At 43.7% G+C, this 26,184-nt stretch overlaps 1 protein-coding gene across 1 annotated transcript in view; it reads left to right on the plus strand.

Moving 5' to 3' along the window:
* Nucleotides 1–26,184, plus strand: part of TANC1 (tetratricopeptide repeat, ankyrin repeat and coiled-coil containing 1) — a 110,881-nt gene extending 84,697 nt beyond the window's left edge. The window contains exons 16-25 of the mRNA XM_056861258.1: nt 1,262–1,447; nt 4,047–4,125; nt 10,146–10,279; nt 10,892–11,015; nt 11,720–11,895; nt 16,875–17,007; nt 21,080–21,171; nt 21,987–22,133; nt 22,606–22,706; nt 24,752–26,184. Coding sequence (XP_056717236.1) covers nt 1,262–1,447; nt 4,047–4,125; nt 10,146–10,279; nt 10,892–11,015; nt 11,720–11,895; nt 16,875–17,007; nt 21,080–21,171; nt 21,987–22,133; nt 22,606–22,706; nt 24,752–26,171 — 2,592 coding nt within the window. The 3' untranslated portion in view covers nt 26,172–26,184. The remainder of the gene's footprint in view (nt 1–1,261; nt 1,448–4,046; nt 4,126–10,145; nt 10,280–10,891; nt 11,016–11,719; nt 11,896–16,874; nt 17,008–21,079; nt 21,172–21,986; nt 22,134–22,605; nt 22,707–24,751) is intronic.

Genomic DNA, 26,184 nt, shown 5'->3' on the forward strand with positions numbered 1-26,184 from the left:
TTTATGGAGTACTATGGAGTGGGTACTATGCAGTATCATAGTGCAACAGCATTTAAACTCCAGCTGTTGTGTTAGGCATACACTGGGATGCATTTCTTGATTTAGAGTACGGTGCAGAGGTTGCAACAAGGCACACTGTGCGCCAGGTGATGCAACCATGATCATGAAGATCAGTTAAGCAATTTCCACTGCCTTGTGGAATAACATGATGTATAACTGTTATAATACAGTATAGGCCCATGCATACACCAAGGTCTGACCAGCCTTCTAACTATCTTGCCAACTTGGATTGTCTGTCTGATTTTGACCAAAAACTGTCCTATTTCCTTGATTGCCTCCTTAGTTTGAAATAGCCTCCCTTAGCTAAATATTTGAATTACGAAGAAGACAATAGGAGGAGGAACAAATGCAAGTCTAATACAAGTGCTGACAAAGAAATGGGAAAGCTCAAGGAAGGGCTTGTTGATGTTTGGAGGATGAAACCTTGAGATGCATTCAGGAGAGTTCTAGAACAGGTGGAAATTGGTGCAACCTTATATGAGTATCAGCACTTGTGTTTTTTGTTTTTGTTTTTTAAAACAAAAGGCACTACACACATACACCTTGAGATCAGCCTGCAGTGCCCAGAGTGGCTAACAGTAATTCCTTGGCACCAGTGTGAGAACCATAGCATTGTCATAGAAACTTGATGATGCCTATTAAAAGTATCACATGGTGACCTGCAGTACACATTATAGAGAAGGTGTGCTAAGAGCATCTCTCAGAGGGTATTCTGGACCCAAAGTAGACCACCTTCTGCTGCTCTGCCAGTGATGGTAATGTAGGGAGACCCAGACCATTGTGACATCAGGGCATGAGTAGATGTTACATGGGGGGAATGGTGCAGCCAAATATGTGTAGGAAACACCTGGGCTCTAAAGCGACTGCCACATGGTAAAGTGTAACATGTAGACTGTCTGTTTTTCTGCAGTCATTTCTCGAAAGCCGTATGAACGAGGCCAATTAATGAATAGAAACCACTATAGTTGTGGGTTCATTTTAATGCTTTTATAAGGAAATTGTCCATACTTTGCTGTCTTCTGAAATTCTTACAGGAAAAATGGATCTTTACTCTTGTTGAAAGACTTATAATGTTCAATAATGCTTATCTAAAGTATGTTATAAAGGTTTCTTCAAACTCACTCATTGACCATTTGGTAATATATCTTGTTTTCTTCCTTACCTCTGTTTTCTCCTCCCTCCCCTCCCCCCGGTGATATAGATTGATCACTTGGATAAAAAGGGACAATGCGCTTTGGTTCATAGCGCTTTGAGAGGCCATTCCAATATTCTTGAATTTTTGCTGAACTTGGATTGGACAGTCTCTCCCCATGCGCAGAGTTCACTCACAAAACATCAGGCACTTCAGCAAGCGCTGACGGCATCTTCAAGCATGGGACACTGTCAGGTAGAGTTGCTGTAATGGCATTACTTTTTGAAAGTACTTGGAGTGATTCACCAAGTTGTAGACGCTGCTGTGGTACCATTGATGTTAGAGGGACAGACAAAATTTCTTGTTTCTGTAATGCTGGGGATTTCTGCCTCTTGCTCCTGCGGGAAACTGCATTTATGGTAAAAGCACCAGGAGCATTACGTTTTAAACAGTGGTGTGCAGGTTCCTCCCTTTCTCTTCTGCTTATGATGTGTTCTAACTTAAATGCAGGAGTTTCATTCCAGTGATCTTCCACCAGAAATTTTCAGTAATTTGAGGAATAGAAGTATTGAAAAGAGCATCCTTACCTCTGTTTCCCCAGTGTTCAAGGAAACCACTGATGACGGGGAGGGATTTCTAAGTGTCGTGGACCCTGATTATTAGGAATTCTGGGTTAAATGCACCTGTATGTTGCAAAGTAATAAAAGCCTAAAAAATAAGAGCGTTACCTTCAAAACTAGCCCTTTCTTGGTTGAATTTTTTATTTAAGGAACAACTCAAGTCTTCTCACACAAGAGTTAATTTAAAAGATTTTTTCTTTTGTTTCCATATTTCAGGAATACATAGTTTTGCTTGTGTGTCTCACAGAAACAAAAAAAAATCCTTTCCAAATGAGTCGTTTCTGCCAATAAATAAATAAATTTAAAATGTTTCTCAGCAAACAAAGGGGTAGTTTTGAAGGAGGTTCTTTCTATTTGTGTTGTGGAAGAGCTGTCAAGTGGGAAAAGAACCAAGATTCAGTTAATGAAATCTGCCCTAAAAGGGTTTTACAGTCTTCCCTAATTATAATCCAAGCAAAATAGATCAATTAGCAGTTGATAAGACATCTATGAAATATCTAGATTTTTTTCTCTGTAGTTTTTGTACAATAGTATAATAGTTGTATTACTTGCTACAAGAAAGATTACAGTTGATTGTGGGGAGCTGGTATATTGATGGTCCTGATTTGAATTATGTGGGGGTTTCTGATCCTATTCACTTGAATCAGGATAATGTCTCAGCAGTTCCAAAGATTCTGTCAAATTCACAAGTAAGGGGGTGAAAAATTGCAGTAGGATTTCTGTCTCCTCAATGTGGCTATAAAGGATTATGTCGCTATAATGGAATGTATGACTGCGGTTTATTTCTTGGAATTAATTATGTTTGTACTATTTTCCATCTGCCTCTTCAAATGTATTTATTCATACAATTAATCTTGGCTTGCAAATTCCATCCTCCATAATGAGTGTGTGTGTGTGTGTGTGTGTGTGTGTGTGTGTGTGTGTGTGTGTTTTTGAAAAGCAAGTTTTATTGACATTTTGGGGGGAAATTGTTATTTTGCAATGTATGCTCATGTAAAGACGTTTTCTGCTTTAGGACTTGTATAAATGAAGGATTTGCCTGGACTGAAAGTAAAAGTCCGAACTTAAGTCACTTTTTTTACATTGCCAAGCTTCAGAAATTGAATTCAGAATAAGCATACAAGTTAACATTGCTCCGTTTGGGTTAAAACAGGTTATTGTTTTTATAAGCTATTAACACTAAATATTTCTGACAGGCTTTACACCAAATATTCTTGTTTTGTTTGCATTTCCTTAATTGTATAGTCGTGTTTGGGTCTTGTAGAAGCTCATTAAAATAACTTTTCATATAAAACATCTAAAGCTAAACAAATTCTTGTTTGCTTAAACTCTTGTTTCAAGTGAAACAAAATTAATTTATATCAAGGGTAATGTACTAGCATTAATGGATTATATGCAAAATTAACTCTGCATTTACAGGATGAACATATATAATAATAGTTCTTTCTGGCTTGTCTGTTACAAAGGCTTAGGCTGGATACCACTAAACTTTGTTAAAACCACATGAACGAAACACACAAATAAAACGTGTTTTAACACTGTAGTTTTTAAAACTGTTCCTTACCCATACTGAATGATCTCCAGTCACCAAGAACCAATCCAAGTTTTTTGGTTTTGCTTTTTTGGTAACGCATTCCTTTGATGAGTTTTTACGTTCAAGAAATCCTTTCCACGTTGCCTCATGTCTTCAGTAACCTCTGAGCATCTGTCACAGAATCCCAGAACATTGAGAGAGATTCTGTGGCATATTTTAGCAGCACATTCTGTTTATGAGGGGTATTGATGTTGCCAGATGAACTGAGAATGTGCCCTCCAAGACAAATACTCCCTCATGACAACATGTAGCAGAGGAATAATATTGATAAAGGAAGGCAGTATACCTTATAAGGAACCTAGTTTGCTACTACTGATTCCATTGAAGGACTCCAACGTTTGCCAAAATAGTGCAAAACACACATTTTTTACATTTTCTTTGTCTACGGAACTTGCTTGAGTGTAAAGGGCAAAAGACCCCCCTCTAAAAAAGTACCTGCTTTACTTCAGCTTATATTAGCATTAGGTATCTTAAATGAGCAGCAAAGTTGACTGTGCCCCTTAGATGTAGCTCATTGTTTTACGGATCTTTCATTCACTACTAATGAGGTGCTGTAGAGATCAAGTTGATGGCTATCTAGTTATTTGGTTTTCTTTATTTTTCTTTATTGGCTGATTAATACTTTCTTCCTCCTTGACAGGTGGTTCGTTTTCTGATAAGGATGGAAAAGGAGCCTAAAATAGACATCAATGAAACTGATACCCTGTGGGGAGAAACTGGTATGTGAATGTTGAGAGTTTTTCCTTCCCAAACAATTGGTCCTGTAAAATTTATAGTAAAATTAAGACCAGATGCTGTTGTTGATACTTGTCATTGTGAATGGATCAAGAATGATCGCAAATGTGCACATACCTTGTTAAAAGAAGCATAGACAGTAATTGCAGTTTGTTGATTTATGGGGAGACATACTCCTTAAAAATGGGTAAATATGAGATGTTAAAGTGAAAAAAGAACAGATATTCACCCTTCACTGGTTCAGCTGTGAAGAAGGAAGGAAAGAAGAGGAAAATGGTAGAGTAAATTACTGTAGTGTGGTAATTTCCTCACCATTACTAGAATTCAGTATACATTATCTAGGAAAGCTGTGGAATTTTGTTGTTGTTGATGATGAGATTTTTTAAAAGGAAGGATAGACATACTTGTTGGGAATGCCCCAGGATGGTGGACAAAGAGATCCATGCAATTGTCTCAGAATATCTGATATTTATGCATGTATTAAGAGTGTTAAGCTGTAGTACTGCAGTCAAAAGCTCTGCTCATGACCTGAGCTCAATCCTGACGGAAGTCGGTTTCAGGTAGCCGGCTCAAGGTTGACTCAGCCTTCCATCCTTCTGAGGTCAGTAAAATTGTACCCAGCTTGCTGGGGGTAAAGGGGAGATGACTGGGGAAGGTACTGGCAAACCACCCCGTAAACAAAGTCTGCCTAGGAAATGTCGGGATGTGACTTCACCCCATGGGTCAGGAATGACCCGGTGCTTGCACAGGGGACTTTTACCTTAACCTAACTGATTAAAACTCTTTCTTAACTAAGATTGCTTTAATCAGGTGGCAGCCCTAATTTGTATATGTAATATGTGTTATTTTAAAATTAAAATGTGCAGTTCTGAAGCTGGTCCTTTGCATGACTTTGAGAGAAATGTCTAATATTGAATATAGTGAAGTACCCACACGATTATGATCTTATGTTAAAAGCACAGTGTCTGTGAAACAGACACAACTAAAATAGCACCTCAGATGCAAAAAAAAAATATTATTAGCCAGCTTATCGCGTTAAATTGTGTTAGAGCAACTTCCAACCATTGTGTTTATCCTGTCTTCAGAATTTCCTTTCCCTCACCCCAAGTTACCACTTCCCTCCACATTCTTGGCAGCAGACCAAAGATCTGACAAAGATTATTAGTTTTCCTTTAGCCTAATGGGCTGCTCTCATGTTTTCCATTTTGATTTGATCAGTTGGTTGTTTGGCTGCTCATTTAAATTCTCTCTGCCTGTTTTTTTTTTAAACTCAGAGTAGAGAAATTTTTTGCTGAGTGCATTAAATAAATCACTAAACGGTCCTTTTCAGCAGAGTGGTGGGCATTCCTGGACATAGGTTTGTTGAAACCCACCGTAGACAATTCTTCAGTCCTGCTTATTTCTGAACATGGAAACTTGGGACATGTTGTTTCTGTATCTTAAATGACCTCCAAGAATCCAGCAGCTGAGAGTGATAGTGAGATAGGAGGCTGGCAGGTTTCAGGGATTTTTGTTTTAATAAGAGTGACAAGCTTGGTTTTGCATTAATAGAGCCAGCGTGGTGTAGTGGTTAAGACTGGTGGACTCTAATCTGGACAACTGGGTTTGATTCCCTGCTCCTCCACATGAAGCCTGCTGGGTGACCTTGGGCTAGTCACAGTTCTCTCAGAACTCTCTCAGCCCCACCTACATCTCGGTGTCTGTTGTAGGGAGGGGAAGGGAAGGAGATTGTAAGCCGGTTTGATTCTCCTTAAAAGGTAGAGAAAATCGGCATCTAAAAACCAACTCTTCTTCTTCTAAACTAAGAATGTTAAAAAAAAAAAAGGTCAGACTGTTTGAGTAAATGATCCTAGAATAAAATCCAGGCATCATTTGTTTTAATTCATTCAGAGTAAATTATTTAGGCAATTTATTACCTTGCATTTCTCCCCAGTGGGGACTTAAAGCAACTTACAAAAACACCCAAATACAAATTAAAAAACCCCTACAACAGCAGCTTAAACAAACAAAATACTATATAAATAAAGAAAACAAAAAACAAGATAGCAGCATGGGCAGGTTCCAAAACCCATGGGACAACTTACACAGTGGCCAAAGGCTGTGAGTCTGGGGTCAAAGCCAGAGGGCCAAATTCGGCTCGCACCGAAAGACTTGTGCCTGTGGCTCACCTAGGCTTCAAGGACCTGCAGACAGGAAGGAAATAGGTAGTACCTGCAGAAATATACTAGTTGTAATTGGGAAAGTGTTACATGCAGGCAAATGGCCACCCAAATGGGCTGGTTATTTAGTAGTGAACTCTCCTCCGGTGTTTTCCCAAGTGCTAGCCTGTAAGCTTAATTGTTTCTGCGACATTTCTGCCTTGTAAACGGTGCCCGTACACAACTGATTTCAGCAATGAGAAGCCATGTTAATTTTTAGCTGCACGCAAAAGATTCAAAAGCTGACGTGTGCCTAATGACCAAGAAAAAATTAATGATGGGAAAATAAAATAAGTATATTTTCAAGGATTGTAGATAAAAATGGAGAGACTAGTGATTGAACTACTTGAATATGCAGTTTAATTTTTAAAGTGATACTGTGGAAATTTACCAATTTTGTAGGTTAAAAGTCTTTCCTGGTTGCACTTTTGGGGGGCAGAATGCATACACAAGTTGCTCAACAACATCTTCCTTTTAAGATATTATCTCATCTGGTCATGGTGCCAAAATTATGGAACTTCCTCCCCAAGGATATTTATGACTCCTATCAATGTCTTCTGCCAGTGGGTGTAGACTTCTTTGTTCTATATGGTGTTCCCTCCTGCCTTATATTTTAATTTGCTTTCTTGTGGTTTTTATATATGTAATTTAGCTCAGGTATTTAATTGGTCTTATGAAGGATTTTTATAATGCTTATTTTAATTTTTAGCTACCTTAGTGACCTTGGTTGAGCAGAAGGGCCGCAAGTTGCAAATAAAAGAAATCTTCCCATTTCTTTCTGTAAAACAAAATCTCCCGAGGCATAAAACAACCCCACAACAGATTTTGTGATTAGGGTATTTTTTTGCCCCAAACAGCAAAACCCACAAGGGGTAATCAAATACTCCATGAAGTTTGCTCCCCCCCAGAAAACACTGATCTGGGGAAGCATTGTTAAGTGCTCTGAAGATAGCAGGCCCCTCACTCTTCTCAAATAAAAATGACCTAATGACATACACCAGTTATTAAACATGCAAAAAGGAGGCTTGGAATCTAAATAAAAGAAACATTCCACTTCAAGTATGTATCAAGGCTTTCGGTGTTTGAAACAAGACGTTAGAGTTGTGAAACATACAGATTTCTGCCACCACAGTCAGATGTTTTGTTTTTCTGGGATATTGACTATCCTGAGATGCATTGCAGTTTGGCTAGGGTTGGTGAATATACACCAGGTATAATTGTGTCAATTGTTGTCTCTGTTACAAGCGTTTAAGAGATTAAACAACTGGAGTGGCTTCTGGGCTCCATGGCTGCCGCTGAGCCCAGAGCAGCTACTTGATTCTGATGGATGACACAGGATGTAGGGTTCCCCCCAAGTTTGCAGAAAAATCTGTTTTGTGTCAGTTTGGCTCTAATCCGCAGATGGGCCTTGACTATTAGACTAAAAGATGATAGGAAAGTGTTCTTAGCTATACTATGTACACAGTTGAGGAACTCACTTTTCTAGAGACTTCCAAAGCCTGAGAATCTGTGCAAGCATGTTAAAACCTTTTTATTCAAATTGTTTCCTGTCCAGTGTGAAACTGGAAAGTAAAGTTTCTTTCTGTCGGTATTAGAACTCTAATTTATATTGCTGAGTATGATTGCATATGCAAATAGAATCAAAGACATGCCAACGTCCCAGTGCATTTGGCATGGTTTGCATCCCTAATAATCAGTTCACTGTAGTACTATCACATTATCTTACCGTATATACTCGCGTATAAGCCGAGTTTTGCAGCCCCAAAAATGGGCTGAAAAAGCCGGCCTCTGCTTATACGCGGGTCAATACGGGGGGAAGGAGGGAGGAGGGAGGGGGGAAACTTACCGCCGTCGCCGCCGCCGTGCCCGTGCCGCTTCCTGCCGCCGGGAGCGGCCTGGGGCAGCCTCCTGCAGCCGCAGGAAGGCTGCCCCGGCCCCCCGGCCCCCGCCGCCATTTTTCCCGGGCGGGAGGGGCCTTGGGCAGCCTCCTGCAGCCGCAGGATGGCTGCCCAAGGCCCCCCCGGCCCGCCGCCATTTTTCCCGGGCGGGAGGGGCCTTGGGCAGCCTCCTGCAGCCACAGGATGGCTGCCCCGGCCCTTCCCGCCCCCGCCGCCATTTTTCCCGGGCGGGAGGGGCCTTGGGCAGCCTCCTGCAGCCGCAGGATGGCTGCCCCGGCCCTTCCCGCCCCCCGCCGCCATTTTTCCCGGGCGGGAGGGGCCTGGGGCAGCCTCAGGAAGGCTGCTCCGGGTCCCCCTGGGCCTCGCCGCCGCTTCCTCCCGCCGGGAGCGGCCTGGGGCAGCCTCCTGCAGCCGCAGGAAGGCTGCCCAGGCCCCCCCGGGCCGTGCCGCCGCCGGAGCCTTGCCGCTGGAGCCTCACCGCTGGAGAGCCCTGTCAGGTAAGCCTGCGGGGGCGGGGAGGGGTTATAAGCCGACCCTCGGCTTATACGCGGGTGCCTAATTTTTCCCCATTTTGGGGGAGAAATTAGGCACCTCGGCTTATACGCGGGTAGGCTTATACATGGGTATATACGGTATGTTTCCTATGCTTTGGTCAGCCCTGCTAGGATAAGAGGTTATAATAACAGTTTCATAGGTACAGAATCAAAACCACATTCTCAGTTGGCCTGGTTCATCCATAAATTATGGCAGTGCTTGGCTAGAAAGAAGCAAGGGAGAGAATTGCCACTTGCAAAGAATTGCTATAATCGCTGTGCTATTCCTAAATTAGCAAATAAAACAAGAGTGCTCATGTTACGTATTGTTAAAGATTAGTCAGAAGAATCAACACTGGAAATATGAGTGAAGTCTGATGAGGTGGCATTGTAAGTATGGACTTGTGTGACCCAGTGGATAGGAAAGTCTGTCTTTTTAATCTGCAGAGAGTCATGGACACTAGTGGTGGCATTGTGTGAACCGTTTTCTTTTTACGTGCTTAGATATGCGTCTACAGTCAAATAAAAAGGTAAAGATCCCCTGTGCAAGCACCGGGTCATTCCTGACCCACGGGGTGTCGTCACATCAGCTCTAGGCTCGCCAGACAAATCCCACAAACGACTTCTAGGCAGGTTCTCCATAGAAAGTTAGTTTAATGGAAAATATACAGCAAGTTACAGAAACCAACTTGGAAATAGCAAGGATACTAATGGGGGTAAGAATGGGTGTACAGTAGATATAAAGTTGAAATGAACTTTCTGGACGACTCCTGGTTGCTACGGCAACCCATAGATAGCTCTTGTTCCCAGAGAAGAGCAAGTCAAAACATAACAGAGTTGAACAACAATTCGACTGGCCTAACCGCCAAGTACCAGGCCGTGCCTGACACCGACGTTTACTAGGCAGGCTTTGTTTACCGGGTGATTTGCCAGTGCCTTCCCCAGTCATCTTCCCTTTACCCCCAGAAAGCTGGGTGCTCATTTCACCGACCTCAGAAGGATGGAAGGCTGAGTCAACCTTGAGCTGGCTACGTGAAACCGACTCCCGTCAGGATCGAACTCAGGTCATGAGCAGAGCATGTACTGCAGCTTACCACTGTGCGCCACGGGGCTCATGTATAGTCAAATAAGACAGATACAAATGCTTGTCTTGCAATTTGAGGCCATGTCATCTTTGTCTGACATCAGAAAGTTTAGGCATCTCTGCTGTGTGCTATTTTAATTAATGCAAGTATCTGAGAATAACTAACCTTTTGGGTAACAAAGGACTTGTCTGTCTAATTAGCGTAAATAAATATACATAGAAGTTTTGTGTCTTAATCCTTTTTTAAGGTCTTCAAATTTGGTAGACTAAAAGGTCTTTCTTTCACTTTAGCTTTGACGGCTGCTGCTGGGAGAGGAAAACTAGACACGTGCGAACTGCTACTCGAACATGGCGCTCTAGTAACAAGAAATAATAGGAGAGGGATCCCTCCGCTCTTCTGTGCTGTGCGCCAAGGACACTGGCAGGTGGGGGCAAGCTGATGAGTAAAACTACCAGTTCCAAGTTAACTTTTGGAACACGGGGAATTTCTATGACTTTAATATGGAGTTAGCAAGGCATTTTTAATATTGTTTTTGAAAACGGCAAAGCCTGTGGGTATTTGAACAAGATGGTTCCTTGCTTGCAGAATGCAATAGGAATAGATGGATTCGTTCTGTATAGAGGGTGGTGTTCGTAATACCAGAAAGAGAGAATTGTATTGCTGTGTCACCCCCCAAAAGAGTAGCATTGGTTGCTGCTAGATGTGCCATATACATGAGTCTGTGTATGTATGTATATGTATATATATATATATATTTATAAGAATTTGCTACAAATATTAAGCCCTCGACCAATAGTGCTGTAATTATAGTTTCTCTGTTTTTTCTTTCTTTCTTTTTGTATTGTTTGCTTTATGTATTTATGTGTTCCTGTGTTTGTAAATGGTGATCGTATCTATATCTGTTAATATATATATTTTAAAGGGTGTGCATGTGCAGTAGTGCGATGGGAATTTATTTACCCTTTCTTCCTTTCTGTGTAAGCTGGTCTTTGACCGTAATAAATAAATTGATTGATATTTACCCTTTTGTTTTCAGATTGCAAAGCTTCTACTGGAACATGGGGCTGACGTAAATCTAAGTGACAAACAAGGCCGGACGCCACTGATGGTGGCTTCTTGCGAAGGACATTTGAGCACAGTAGAATTTCTAATTTCCAAAGGTAAAATAAGTAACTTTTCAAAATATCCCTCTTCGTTTTTTAATGCATTTCAAGCCACCTTAAAAACTCAACATACAAAATGTCTCAATGCATTTTTTTTAAAAAAAAAATCAGTCACACGGAAGGCGGGCAGCCCATTCCTGAGTTCTGGGGCCCAAAGAGCTCAGGAGGTGTGCAAGTGGCCGCACCCGTGTCTGGGCTGCTTGTGCCGGCGTCCGGGCTGCTTGCAGTGGCAAGAGAGGCAGGGACGCCAGCCTCCCTGTGCAGCACGGCCCTGAGATGGCAGCTCGGCCTCTCGCTGGTGCAAATCCCCCACTCCATTGTTCCCGGGGCGTTCCAGGGGGTGGAGCTGCCAGTAGGCAGCTTCCTGACCCTTTCAGGCTGTGAACTCCCCCTTCAACAACAATGTTGCTGCGCCAGCTTTTTCCTGGTGCAGCCTGGATGTTTTCAATGGGGAAAATGCCCCATTTTCAGGGGGGATTTTTTAAAAAGGCTTTTGTAAGCCTTTCAGCACAGCTTTCAGGGAACGGCTTTGGAGGTGCCACCGCGACGCCTCGGCCATGCCATCCTCAGCTGCCGAAAGGCTCAGGAATGAGCTGTAAGAATGAAAAATTGGCTTAATTATTAGAGTTAGGACTGAGAATTTATGTTTGGGGGATTTTCCCCCCCCTAAATAAATGCTTTTGTGTGTTTTCTTTTTTAAGGTGCAGACATTGCATTGCTGGATAAAGAGGGCCTGACAGCCCTGAGCTGGGCTTGCCTCAAAGGACACAAAAGTGTGGTTCAATATTTGGTTGAAAAAAATGCCACAATAGACCAGACGGACAAGAACGGAAGAACACCCTTGGATCTAGCAGCTTTCTATGGAGACTCGGATATTGTAAGTCAGCCCGAATACTGAGCTTGCTGTAAGCTTTCACTGTCTGACACCAAGCCAGAGTGCTAGGATCTCATCCATTTGAATACTAATGAAGTAAATTCAAGCAGACTTTATTTCATGAATTTGAGGATAGTAGTGGACATGTTTAACCAGGAGAATATATACCCCTTTTTCTTTGAACATCTAGGAAACCTCTACAGTTGGTTCCATGCCCTTTTCACTGTGCAGGAATTATTCGTAGGGGAACCACAAGAGAAGTCTTTTCTCTAGACTGTCCTGTTTCCACTGAACTTACATAGCCTGATAGTAGGTCATGCTGTGAAATGAAGCTTCCGTAATGAAACTTGAGAAAACAAGCCAGTATTAAAAAAAAGATTTAAAAATTAGTTCCTCTAAGGAGGCAGAATGGAATGATTGCCGTGAAGGTAAAGAGTCTAGAGGGGGTCGGATGCAGCTGTCAGGAACTGGGTGGAATGAAAGGACAGATTTTGCACACACACAAAAATGGGTAGAGTGCATTGTTTCTGAATAAAATGAAAGAGAAGTCCCTTCCCTAGTCCTTTTCCACTCATCATTCTGTGGCTCTGCAGTTTTAAAATTTCCATTATTGAGTCAGGTCCTGCCAGAGGTGGCCCGGGATCTGTCTCACCAGTGTGGTGTAGTGGTTAAGAGTCTTGGACTGATCTGGAAAACCGGGTTTGATTCCCCCACTAGGGCTGTTGAATTAAAAAAAATTCGGTATAGTTCGGATTAGGCTGAATTCGGCCCGTTTAGATTCGGGATATGCCGAGTCCGAACTCCCCCACTTCGGGTCTGTGTAATTCGGCGGGAATTCAAAGTTCGGGGAAAAAATTCAGCCGAATAAAGCCAATAAAAACACAACCGTGCCTTTCCGCGGCTCTGGGGGGGCATTTTTGGGGTAGAGGTCCCAAACTTTCAGAGGAGCTTCAAAGGACCCTTCTTGCCAGACCCCCCAAGTTTTGTAAAGATTGGGTCAGGGGAGGCTGAGATATGGGCCCCGAAAGGGGTCCCCCCCACCCTTAATGTGCATCTCTGAGCAGAGCTTGCCGCCCAGGCACAAAGCTCCCAGCCCCGACAAACAGCTGATGAGAGCAAGGGCGGGGCAGCTGCTAAGAACTTTGCAAAGCAACACAACTGCAAAGCAACACCTTTGCAAACATGCAAAGGGCGGGGCAGGTGTGAAGAATTTTGCAAAACAATACAACTGCAAAGCAACACAAGCACGCAATGCAACACCTTTGCAACAGTGCAAAGCAACACCTGACACCTGGGAGTTTGCAAACCATGGAAAGGGACAGAGGCAGCTAGCTATGCATAATGAGCAGGAGGGGGTGGAATTTCTCCTTTTGCATTGGACTTGGGACCAGGCAGATGCATTCTTTAAGTCACCATTTGAAAACCAGTTTTGAGCAAGCATCAAAATAACCTAACTGATCTTATGAATGAGGGAAAACCTGAAGACATAAAAATGAAGCCCCCCCTCAAACCAGGGAGAGAGAGACTCGACAGGGAACACACACCCCAGGCAGAACCGGCAAAAGCCCCCTTTGGCTTCCCCCCCACCCACAGAAACTGCTCCCCCCCACACACACACAGAAAAGAAAAATTACAGATTAAAGCCCCCAAAGGGGTCTTACTGTGGTTGTCTTCTGTTCCATCAGGAGGGGCTGGGAGGCTGGGTAATCCAATATGATTCCATTTGTATCCAATATGAGATCCATATGTATGCATCTCTCGAGGGTGATCCATTCATCCCAATAGGGAAAAGGGGAAAGCCCATATCTCGGGGGGCCCTGACCCAATGTTTACAAAACTTGGGTGGTCTCTTAAGAAGCCTTGTCTGAAGCACACCCAAAAATGCGCCCCCTGCAGCCACGGAAAGAGAAAAGGGGGAGCCGATATTTCTGCCCCCACTGAACCCATCTTTACAAAACTTGGGTGGTCTCTTAAGAAGGATTGTCTGAAGCTATGATAAAAGTTTGGGGGCTGCACCCCCAAAAAAGCGCCCCCTGCAGCCACGGAAATGGAAAAGGGGGAGAGGAAAAAGGGGTGGAGCCCATATCTCGGGACCCCCTGACCCAATGTTTACAAAACTTGGGGGGTCTCTTAAGAAGCCTTGTCTGATGCTCCGCTGAAAGTTTGGGGTCGGCACACCCAAAAATGTGCCCCCTGCAGCCATGGAAAGAAAAAGGGGGGGAGCCCATATCTCGGGACCCCCTGACCCAATGTTTACAAAACTTGGGTGGTCTTTTAAGAAGGCTTGTCTGAATATCCCCTGAAAGTTTGGGGTCTGTACCCCAAAAATGCGCCCCCTGCAGCCACAGAAAGGAGTGAATGTGCACAAGCACCCCCGCACACACACACAAGGATTTCCCTCTCTCTCTCTTTCCCCGGCGGGGCCGCACATCAGCTGATTCCTCCAGTACTCAATCCTGACTGATTGGCTAGAAGAAGACCCAGCTTGGCCACCGATTGGCCGGGAGAGGAGAATGCTGCTTACTGAAGGTTATGCTGCTTACTGATGGCCCCGAATTGGCCGGATTTATTCGTGAACTCCCGAACTTGCTGAATTCGGCTCCCCGGTTGCCCGCCATTTTTGAGTTCGGTTCGTCCCAAACTAAAAACCACCGAATCAAGGGAAATTCGGCTGATTTTCAGTTCGGGCCGAACCGAATCAACAGCCCTATCCCCCACTCCTTCACATAAGCGGCGGACTCTAATATGGTGAACCGGGTTGGTTTCCCCACTCCTACACATGAAGCCAGCTGGGCGATCTTGGGCTAGTCACAGCTCTCTTAGAGCTCTCTCAGCCCCACCTACCTCACAAGGTGTCTGTTGTGGGGAGGGGAAGGTAAGGTGATTTAAGCCGGTTTGATTCTCCTTTAAAAGGTAGAGAAAGTCGGCATATAAAAACCTACCCTTCTTCTTTCTCTTCCCCTAGCAGCTTCCTGAGAGCTCCAAGAAAAGATGATTCTTGTAGTCACTGGAGCCCCATGGAGAAAATGCCGCAGGGCAGGTTGGGGTTGTTATAATGAAAGAGGCACTATTGATCCCACTCCCCTCCTGTAGTGATGTAGTCTCTTGCATTAGCAGAAACTCTGCCAACAGAAGAATGAGGCCAGGAAACGTTGCCCAGTTTCCCCCCTCTTCACAGCAGTCTTCCACACACTTGTATTTTGCACACTGAACTCCTGTCATATCAGAAGATCAGCTTTTCAGAAGTTTCAGGAGACTGCTGTGGAAAGGAGGAGATGGAAAAGAATTGCATCGGCAAGTAGGCTTACAGTCCATAGCATCACGCTTAGTTTTGATTGACAGACAGAGGTCGGGGGATCTCAGCAGAGTGGCAAAACCTCCCTTGCACCAAATCCTTCCACTTTAGGTCAGCCTCACTGGGCGTGACCACACCTCCTGAGGGATAGCCTCCTAAAGAGGAGCTTGTGAGGACTTTAACTGCTGCTGCTCCACCACTTGCCAGCTCTCTGGAATCTCCACGGGCAACATTGCTGCTATACCAAGAGTGGCAATGCCTGGTGTTCCCTGGCAGTGGGGAAGCCAGCTGCATGAAACTGACTTATACTGAGTCAGTCAATTGGACTGTCAAAGTCAGTCTTGTCTACTTTGACTAGCAGCAGCTCTCCAGGTTCACCTGCAACCTGGTCCTTTTAACCAGAGATGCGAGGGACTGAAGTGTGGCCCGCAAGGTGGAAGCAATTGCCGCTGCGCACGCATGATAGAAATATTACCCCAAAACACATCAATAAAATATTAAAAAGGGGAAAAAAGAAATATCGATCTCCCCGTTTTTAAACTGCTGCAGTGCAGAAATCTTTCAACTGATTTTTTTGAAGTTCAGACAGGTTGTACCCTTGACTCAGGAGTTCCTCCAACTAGATATCCAAATTAGACATGACTCAGTAAACCAAGATTAAACCAGATCTGCAGAAGTGAAAGGGACTGCTGTAAATATAGCTCTAATGTTATGATGCATCTTAAAGTGAGGGTTCTCTCGAGGATTGGTTTACCACTGGCTGGAGAAAATTATGAATGCATACAGGGAACACAGAGCCTGTAGCAATTCATTGGACAAATATAGAATCTTATGGGTTCACCCCTGGGTTCACAGTGTGCTGAGAATAAGACATTGTATGGCTAATGATTTCAGATATTTGTTACTCAAATCTCTCAACAAGCCATAAGATGGTACTTTGAGACAAGAAAGTCAGAGGAAACCTAATAGTAAGACCTGGCCTGAGAGTAATATCTCATGTTCCTTGCAGGAAGGAAGCAGTAAAAAAGTGCACTGCATGGCTATTGTTTTATTAAAATGGTGGTTTCTAGTCCTTGGTGTTAAATCACTTTGCTTTGTAATAACACGAAAAATATTCTAAGCTTATTGGCACCTTTCCCCCTGCAAGCGCCTTTTTAATGATCAAGGTTCCTGAGTTTCGTGGAATCCCTTTGTCCCACCTTCAGTTCATCTTTTTTCCCCGTTATATCCTTATTTTATAAGTTTTAATTCTGTTGTTTATTGCTTTTATTGTATTGGATTTGATATGGTGCTGGACCTTTAGAATCACATCATAGTTCATTGATGAGTTTAAATTTTTGTTTACCATCAAGGGAGCTTGATGGTTGAGGGGGCAACACACCATCTAATCTGTATTTATTATATGATTCTTTTGGGATATTCATGAAATCAAAACTCACGCAATCTATTATGAACTCTTCTCCTTCATAAATCTGCTTTAAAATAAATTGGCCAGTGTTTGAGGTGTATGACATTAGTGGAGCTTATATAAGAAGTGCCTGGTTGGTATTGCTTACTGTTGCAACCATTTTAAAATCTACTTTTATAGTTGAACATTATTCAGAAGTGAATGCATATTAGCAGTACTTCAACACTGGGGAAATATGAAGTAATGTTGAACTCTTTGGGGTTTTCTGTGCATTTACAGGTGCAGTATTTAGTAGACAAAGGAGCAGTGATTGAACATGTTGACAATAGTGGGATGCGCCCATTGGACAGAGCAATTGGTTGTCGAAATACGTCAGTTGTGGTTACGCTGCTTCGAAAAGGAGCCAAATTAGGTTAGTAATGTAGATCTAAGATAAAATGGCTTTGTTTAGAAAAGAAATTATTGTCTTGAAAACTACCAGATAAAATCATTTTTTTATTACACTGGTCTATAAAATGCAGCTTAGTGCTAATAAATATTTCAATTTTAAAACTGTTTAGATGTTTCCTAGCAAATCAGATTTTTATCTGCTTTAAACTAGCATTTTGACATTCCTTACATATGTTGTAATATTGGCAGCCTTAGTGGAGATAGAACAGCAAAAGTGTGAGAATGTTTTTGGTCCAAGAAAGGGGAAGGGGAATCCAGTAGATTTCATGGCACTCATTTTAATTTGTGGTCACTGCCAACCTTTGGAGAATAGCAATGATCTATATATGTTGTTTCCCTTAAATCTGGTAATCTAACTTCTAAGACTTGCATTTTTTTGGACACCAGTTGGCTGCTACATTTTAGTAACTAGTGTCTAAAAATCAAGGGAAATTAACTCCAGATCAGGAACTACTCAACATTATAAGGAGAGAAGGGATGTGACCCTGTTGATTCTCATGAATGTCTTAGCTGCTTTCAGTACCATTAGCCACAATATCCTGGACAAGCTGGCCAAGATGAGAACTGAGAGTATGGACTCCAGCCCTGTCTGGTTTAACAAACCCAGAAGTGGTTTCTTTAGGGGACAGCATATATGAAAACTGCTGGGAGAGGTCATCCCATAGGTTTGGGGTGAGGTGCAGTAGTATGCAGATTACACCCAACTATGTTCTTCTGATCATCAAAGTCAGAAGAATCAGTGAATGTCTGGAGGCCAGTAATAGGCTGGAGGAGAGTCAACCAACTGAAGCACAATCCCAAAAAGATGAAAGTACTCTTGATTGGTAAAGTAGCTAATCAGATCTTAAGGAGTCACAGCCCATTCCTGAGGATTGGGCTAGAAGTGTAGTGGAGGCGGCTGACCTCACTGCCAGTGTACGTGCCCTCTTATCATAGAATACGAGGCACTTACGCTGGCGGCAGGGCAGTTCCGTGCGCCTGGATGCCGCAGAGCTGCACAGTGCTCCTCCGAAGCCGCAGCCTCTCTGGGACCTAAATCCTGGAAGAGAAATGTGGCACTGGCATGGGGGAGGGCATTCCCAGGGGCAGAGCCCCTCCAACCCAGGAACGCCCCTTCCAGCAATAGCGTTGCTGCACCAGGTTTTTCTTGGCGCAGCATCGCTATTTTCAATGGGACGTTTCCCCCCATTTTTTATTTTTGTTTGTTTTAAAAACCTTTTTTTAGCCTTGCAGCGGCCCGGAAACCTCTTTAGAGGCGCCGCGGCAACTCCTCGGCCACACCGTTCCCGGCCGCTGCAAGGCTCAGGAATGGGCTGTCAGCCTGTTTTGGACAAGATTGCACACTGTCTATACAGGTCACTTGGTTTGCAGCTTGAGATACTTCTAGTCCGGTGTGTACTGATGGCCATGTTACGACCTGTGTTTAATATACTTTTTCGTTGGCATGCTAGCGTTGGCCTTTTCTTGAGAAGCAAGATCTGGCTACAGTCATACATGTTCTGATCATATTCAGGTTAGAGTACTGTGACAGCGGGCATAGCACTGTACTTTTCCTCCCCTGACAAGCAAGGCATGTGTGATGGCCTGGAACTCTTAACTTTACTATGGTGCAACTGCACCCTTGATACAAACTTTCACCAGTAGTTACATCACTCCTGTGCACCCCACATGCTCTTTTCTCCTCTCCATACAATGACCACCCCCAACTCAATTCCACCATAGCTTCAAGGTTCTGGCTCAAGAATGGGAGCCACCTCCTCATTCCAGCTCCCGCCTGCATGGCCCATTCAGCCTGAGCAGCGCTCCTTCACCATTGACAGAAGCCGAGACCTTTAGCCAATCTTTCCGCACTGCACAGGTTCCAGGCCAAATACCCCCCCAAAAAAATGGTTAGCAGCCAGAAGCCCCTGCATGTTTTGCCTCTCCAACCCTCTTCTCAGGCTAAAGCCTGTGCAGGAGGGCAGGGACCACTGAGCAACGCCACCACAATTACCGTCATGTGTTCTATGTGGCTATTTAGAATTCAATTTAAAAACTTCGTGTGGTCCAAAATTCAGCAGCAAAGCTATTGACTGGCATAGGTTAATTGTACCCTGCCAGTTCTTAAAAGACTTGACTGGCTGCCAGTTCAATCTGGGGCAGATTTAAAATGCTGATATTTGAAGCCCTAAATGATCCATGTCAAAATTGCCTGAATGATGACTGGAGAGTGACAACTAGTGAGAGAGCCTCTTCCCCTCGGCAGTTTGTCTGACATCTAGTCTACTTACAGTGCATTCCTGAAGGGGGAGGGCCGAAGGGTCTTAGAAGGCGGTGTGACCCGTATGCCAGCATCCGTGCCACTTACGCCATGCAAACTGGCACAGACGCCAGCGTAGGGGCAATTATACTAGCCCTCCTGGACCACTGCAGCAGCGCGGCCTTCCGCCAGCGTTCTCCTGGCACGAGTCCCTGTGCTGGCGTCCCAGGAGGTGTTCTCGGGGTGTTCGGGGGCGGAGCTTCCGTAAGGACTTTTGGACTGAGAACGCCCCCTGACACACCTTTGTAGTGGTGCAGCATCGCTTTTTGCTATGGGGCTTCCCCCCCATTTTCAGGTTTTTAAAATTAAAACACTTTCCCCCGCAGCAGCCACAACACCTCATTGGAGGCACTGTGGCCACGCCATACCCGGCCGCTGCAGCTTTCAAAATGGGCTGTTAGGCATCGAGTGAAAACATTAGTTGCCCAGTTTCATGTGGGTAGCTGTGTTAGTCTGTAGTAGTGGCACAAAGTTCAAGTCCAGTAGCACCTTAGAATCCAACAGAATTTCCCAGGGTATAAATTTTGTGAGTCAAAGCTCACTTTGTCAGGAATAAACGAGAAGGAAGAACAGGTTAGAAGGTGGGAGGAGTGTTACCAGTAAGGGCCAGTTAGAGTCAGGATGCAGAGGTACAATGCAAAACATAATCAGCTTGATCAGAGCTAGGAGATATGCATAGAGGTGTGAAGTGCAGAAAATTAGCATGAGATAAGAATCCTATGGCTCTGTTCAGCCTCCCCCCTCCCGAGAAATTTTCTTGGTCTTTAAGGTGGTACTGGATTCGAACTTTGTTGCCCAGGAAAATCTTATTTCCACAGGCATTATGTTGGTTCGTAATGTTGTACTCTCATTTTAATGCTTAAGAGAGTTCAGCTGTCTTGTGCTGATCATACTGATTGATATCGTCTAGACGATATCGTCTGTTTTTGTGCTGCAGTTTTTAAATTCAGAATTAGATCGTGTGCTGAAAAACTAATGCCTTTTTGGCACGCAAAGGGCTACTTCTGAAGGATTTCTCTTCAGTATTTTTGTTTCTCTGTTGCAACATGCAGGCCTTCTATGCTAGGCTCCCCAAACCTCTGGGTCATGGAAGTACATACCATGGGTCATCTTTTTGAAAAAAATGCCCAAATGTTCATAAACTTCATAGACTCCACGGACATTTGAGGGTAGGGAAACACAAAAGTGTAAACCCTTATCAGACTTTGTTCTTGTAGGTTTTCCGGGCTGTGTAACCGTGGTCTTGGTATTTTCTTTCCTGACGTTTCGCCCGCAGCTGTGGCAGGCATCTTCAGATGCCTGCCACAGCTGCGGGCGAAACGTCAGGAAAGAAAATACCAAGACCACGGTTACACAGCCCGGATAACCTACAAGAACCAATGAACTCTGACCGTGAAAGCCTTCGACCTTATCAGACTGTTCATCAAAGTTTCCACAGTCTGAAAAGCAATACAGGAAGGGAGAAAAAAGAACCAATCATGAGATCCATCCTAATAGGATTTTGTGATCAACCCCAGCATTTATCTTGCTGATTTTTATCTGCAGCTTAAGGTTTTATTGGTCAGAAGTTTTATAATATTGGTTTTACAGTTTTTTTTTTAAAAAATCAGATTTTATCTGTAAGCTGATTTGAGCTTTTTTTATATATAAATACAGTGAAGTCCTTTAAATAGTAATATATATCTTGAAGGTTTTAGCATGATGCGTGGTTAATTAAACATTAATTAAATTTCAGGAAATGCGGCCTGGGCTATGGCCACTTCGAAACCTGATATTCTGATAATCCTTCTACAAAAGCTAGTTGAAGAAGGAAACATAATGTACAAAGTAGGTGTATCTTTGCTTCTATTTGTAGCACTGATATCCAAGCGTATATATTAACTTGTTACACAGTGGCAGGTGCCAGTAGTTCAGGTTGCTAAACAATTATTGGAAATTTGGCTGTCTTGTGGGAGCAGTGTGCAAAACAGGACATTGTTGTAAAATACAGAGAAAAGACTCCCTGATATTTGGGTGAATTTCATGAAAATCCAGATCTTTGCAAAAACTATAGGCTTAGAGTAAAACTAGATGTTCATCTTCAATGAACAACAGTTACAGGTAAGCAACACTGTTTTACGGTTTCAGTACTTGAAAAGGTGTGTGTGGAGGGGGGAAAAGTACTTGGTCCTGCCACACTGCAGGCCTGATCAGGATTGGACCCTCATGGCATTTTTAAATTACTCAAGCTCAGCTGTAAAATGGTGGCAGCAGTGTCCAGAGGTTGGACCTGAGGATGCAGTAATGTGTAGTCCTACCTTTAGGTGATGCTTCATTTATGCATGCCTGGTTGGCCCATGATTCAGTGCAGCTGAATCTCACTATTAAACCACAGACAAAATTATTCTCTAAAGTCCTGTTGAAGACACCTGTGCGGTCCCCAAAAAAACCCCACCTCCAGACCTCTCTGGAGTGACATGATCCAGCACATATTTTTCTTGGTCAATATCTGGTTTATGTGTTACTCCTTGGTACCGTAAAATCCAGCATTCTAGTTTTCTAATTCTCTCTCCAGTGGAGCCCGTTAACATGTCAACTATTTTAAAGATGAAAGCAGCGTTGTAGAACAAGATTGTCAACCTTCTGTGCTCTTCGCCTTGCAGAAAGGGAAGATGAAAGAAGCAGCACAGCGGTACCAGTATGCCTTAAGGAAGTTTCCTCGGGAGAGTTTTGGAGAAGAAATTAAAGCTTTCAATGAGCTCAGAGTTTCTCTGTATCTAAACCTGTCACGATGCCGAAGAAAAACAAATGTAAGTTCTTGTCGAGTTTTAATATACTGTGGCAAATAGTAAGGTGGTAGAAAAACACATATGTGTAGATGAATGGGTCTGACTAGCTAGAGACTGCTTATTAATTTTAAAAATAAGCCTGAGCCTGGTCTTGACCAGGGAGGGCAGGTTATAAATTGAACAAATAAAATGTATGTGTCATCTCCGTAGAGACCTGTTCGAAGGTCGCTTGCATACCTATCCAGCCATTGTGTCTTGTCCTGACTGAGAATGTAATAAGTAATGTATGAAAGCACCACAAAATGCATCAGCAGTTTCGAGGCAATACTTTCTGTTATCAGTATTCTGCAAAAGGATTAAAGGCTTGGTTTGCAGTATGGATTAAAACAGTAAACAGCAGGAATTCAATCAAGAAGCTATGCGGCAGATCGTGACCGTTTATTGTGGCAGTTTTTGAAATTAAGAAATGGTAACCGCTTTATTGTTTTGATAGGATTTTGGCATGGCAGATGAGTTTGCTACTAAGGCACTTGATCTCAAACCCGCCTCCTATGAAGCATATTATGCCAGAGCAAGAGCCAAGAGGAACAGCAGGTACTTAAAGGAATGTACATGCAACAGCCATCTATTTTTAGTGTAGTACTTGCAAGTGGGATATTAGTGTAACCTTCTTAAGTGGCTACCAGAAACAGCAAATAATGTAAGCGAGTATGGCTTTCGTTATTTCTCATCCACCCCCTCCCCACAGGTTTTTGATAGAAGATGGAGTGTCCTCATCTGTTCTCATCTGTTTCTGCTAACCTCACAAACCAGACATTTGTATTTATGCAAACAGACACTACAGCCTTGGACAATAACAGGGGAAGAGTTTGGAGCTGAGGAAAGAATAGACAGATAACTATTATAATATCAAAAACGGGACCTTCAAGGACTCATGGGGTAGAAGATATCCCATTCCCCTGGCCCCCACTTCTTTCCTTCTTGCTTGTCCTCCATTGCCACTTGCAGTGCATTCCTGAAGGCGGTGAATGGTCATAGGAGGCAGTGTGACCCCCTACGCCAGTGTCTGTGCCACTTGCACCATGCAAACTGGCATGGACACTGGCGTAGTGCAACTTACGCCGTCCGGACCGTGGCAGCAGCACAGCTCTGAGACGCTGGTGGGGCCTCCTGCCGGTGTCCTCCCAGCACAAGTCCTCATGCCAGTGTCCTGGGAAGCATTTTCGGGGTGATCTGGGTGGGTGGAATTGCTTCCTAACTCTTTCCAGCCCGGGAACACCTCCTTAAGCAACAGTGTCGCCACACCATCTTTTTGTTGGTGCAGCATCACTGTTTGCTATGGGGCCTTTCCCCCCTTTTCTAATTTTTTTTAAAAACCTCTTTTTTTACCCTTGCAGCAGCCATGAAGCCTCTTTGGAAGCCTCGCCATCCCCAGCTGCTGCAGCTTTGAGGAATGGGCTGTTACTCCCTACATCCCCAATGACCACTTTCTTTCTCTTCCGTTTCAGTCACACTTTCTGCCCCCCCCATGAGTTTTCTTCCCCTCTCCGCTTCTCTCTGCCCCACCTCCATCACTCCCAAATCTCTTGTCACTTGTGGCCAGCCGATGGTGGGCAGTTTGAATGAGTTTGAATGAGAGAGCATGTCCAGCCCAGACCCTTTTGTTACCTGGCCCAGTGACTGCCGGCCTCCCTCACCTCCTCCAGCCAGGTGATGGGAGGTCTGGCTTGTAGGTGCTTCCCTTTCAGCTGGCCACAGGGAGGAAGAACGTGCTTCGTACTCCAAACCTCTTGCTTCTAATCCCCCATTTCCATTGATCTTGCCACATTTGCAATATCGCCTTCAGAAATATGAGAATTCTATGCTTGCACAGGCTTTGCTTCTCTGGCTTTGGGGAATTTAACATTTCCCCCTTTTAAAAGTGTTTTTTCCTTGCAAACCTGGGGTTTTCCTGTATAGGTCTATAGAAAAATAGAACATGGCCCCATTCTGCAGGTACTTCTAATTCCCATTATGAGGCTATGTTCAGAATTAGATACATCCCCCAGCTTTTGATATCACTTCTACAACAGGCAGGAAAAATAAGTATGCCTAGAGTTATTTCTTTTCATTGTAGTTGCATCCCCTTCAAGCCGTCTCTCCTCTTTCTATTATGGTTGATATATGATGCTAAAAAATGGAGGCAGGGGTCCTTTGTATATAGTCATGAAGTAGCCAGGTATTTTATAATTGTATTTTAGAACAGCTTCTTTGCCTGTAGTGAGGTAACATTGTATGACCTCAGCCAAGTAGGCATGTTCTGCTGAAAATTCAGATATTGCAAGAAACTTGCTACATGCCAGAGCCCTGAGGACTGAACCATATAATCCTAGGTGCATCTCCTTTTTCAGAACATGACAAAGATACAACCAATGGATAAAGCTCTTTTTTGTTATCTTGATAGCCAGCTAGATGTGTATTCGGTTTCTTTTGGGATACTGTAGAAAGGACACAAAGCTTAAGTATACAAATCTTAAGGTTCATATAAGAGGATTATATGATGTTGTGTATAACAAAGAGCCCAAAGATAAGCTTGTTGATATGTAATCGTTAAAATGTAAATGTGCCTAGTTTATTGAATATGCTTCTTCCTTTTCCAGGCAGTTTCATGCAGCCCTCAGTGATCTGCGTGAAGCCATAAAGTTGTGCCCTGGTAACCAAGAAATAAAGAGACTTCTAGCTCGAGTTGAAGAGGAGTGCAAACAGCTCCAGAGAACACAGCAACAAAAGCAGCAGTGTCCTCTGCCAACCCAGCAGAGTAATGACTCTGACAATGAGGGGGAAGCTCTTGTGCAGCAGGATCCCTTCAGCTTGGAAGAGATAGAAGAGGAGGAATTTTTGCACGAGGAGGTGTCTGGCCCATCTACACAGAGGGTGCCCCTTTCCCAAGCTGCTTCCTCTTGCAACAGAAACCCTCCGGAAGGGAATCCACAGAAATTTAGGCCCATTTCCCCCCCAAATAGAGTGGGCAGTAAATATCTGCGAGAGCCTGGCTTGACAATGCAGCCCACAAAACAAGCCCAGATAGTAAAAACCAATCAGCATCTGAATTCCATCCAGCCAGGGACAAAAGCTGGAACTGGTCAGCCTGGTGCAAAGACTCAGCCCCTTCAGTATCTTCCTCCAAGCCCTGTGCCTTCCAGGCACCTTACAAATCTAAGCAACAATAAAAGTCAGCATTTGGATGGTACAAACACACTTTCTACAAGCATTACTGCGGGTGGTAGCGCCGTAGTATTCAATGAAAGACTAACAGCTGGACAGTTTTCGTACCTGCAGCATAGTGACAAAGGATCTTCTCACGTTTTCTTAACTAAATCCAAAACTCACGAGAGACTAGCAGTCCATACTCCTCCAAACATGGAGAAAACAGTTCAGTTTCCATATCAAGGAACTAGTGAGACAAGGCAGCAAAGCTCTATGAGTTCCAGTCCAATTTCTGTCAACATGGTAGTTTCCAACTCAACGAGCAGCTTATTTTCAAGCAGCAGCTTCTCTGAGAGTCTGAAAGGGCAAGGTCCTGATGTCCGGCTGAAGGAAAGCAAAGCTAACCAAGTTCAAAGTGGAACAGCAGAACATAGGCCCCGAAATACTCCCTTCATGGGAATCATGGATAAAACTGCACGGTTCCAGCAGCAAATGAACCCATCAAATCGCAGTTGGCATGGCCAGACTGCAGAAGGATTCCTAAAAAGCGTTGCAACAACTGGAGGAATTCAGTCTTCGAGTTGCGAGCAGTTCCCTGCCAAGCAGTTAGGCAGCTATGGAAATCAAACGTTCTCTTCTTCTTCCATTTTAACATCAGGCGAGGGTATCCAAAATGGGATGCAGTCTAAAGAACTTGAGGAGCTCAAGTGCCAAGCATCTGCCTCCCCTCAAGACAGCAGGATAGCTGCGCCTGTGGCTCACTTGTACCAGGAAGTTCTCTCAAAACAGCACTCTCAGCTTAATAAAGACATTCATTCAAGTCATGTCACTTCTGCAAAGCCAAAGCGATCTTTTGTAGAATCTAATGTGTGAATAGTTTAACCTA

This window comes from Euleptes europaea, chromosome 15, assembly GCF_029931775.1.
Source record: "Euleptes europaea isolate rEulEur1 chromosome 15, rEulEur1.hap1, whole genome shotgun sequence".
Lineage (NCBI taxonomy): Eukaryota > Metazoa > Chordata > Lepidosauria > Squamata > Sphaerodactylidae > Euleptes > Euleptes europaea.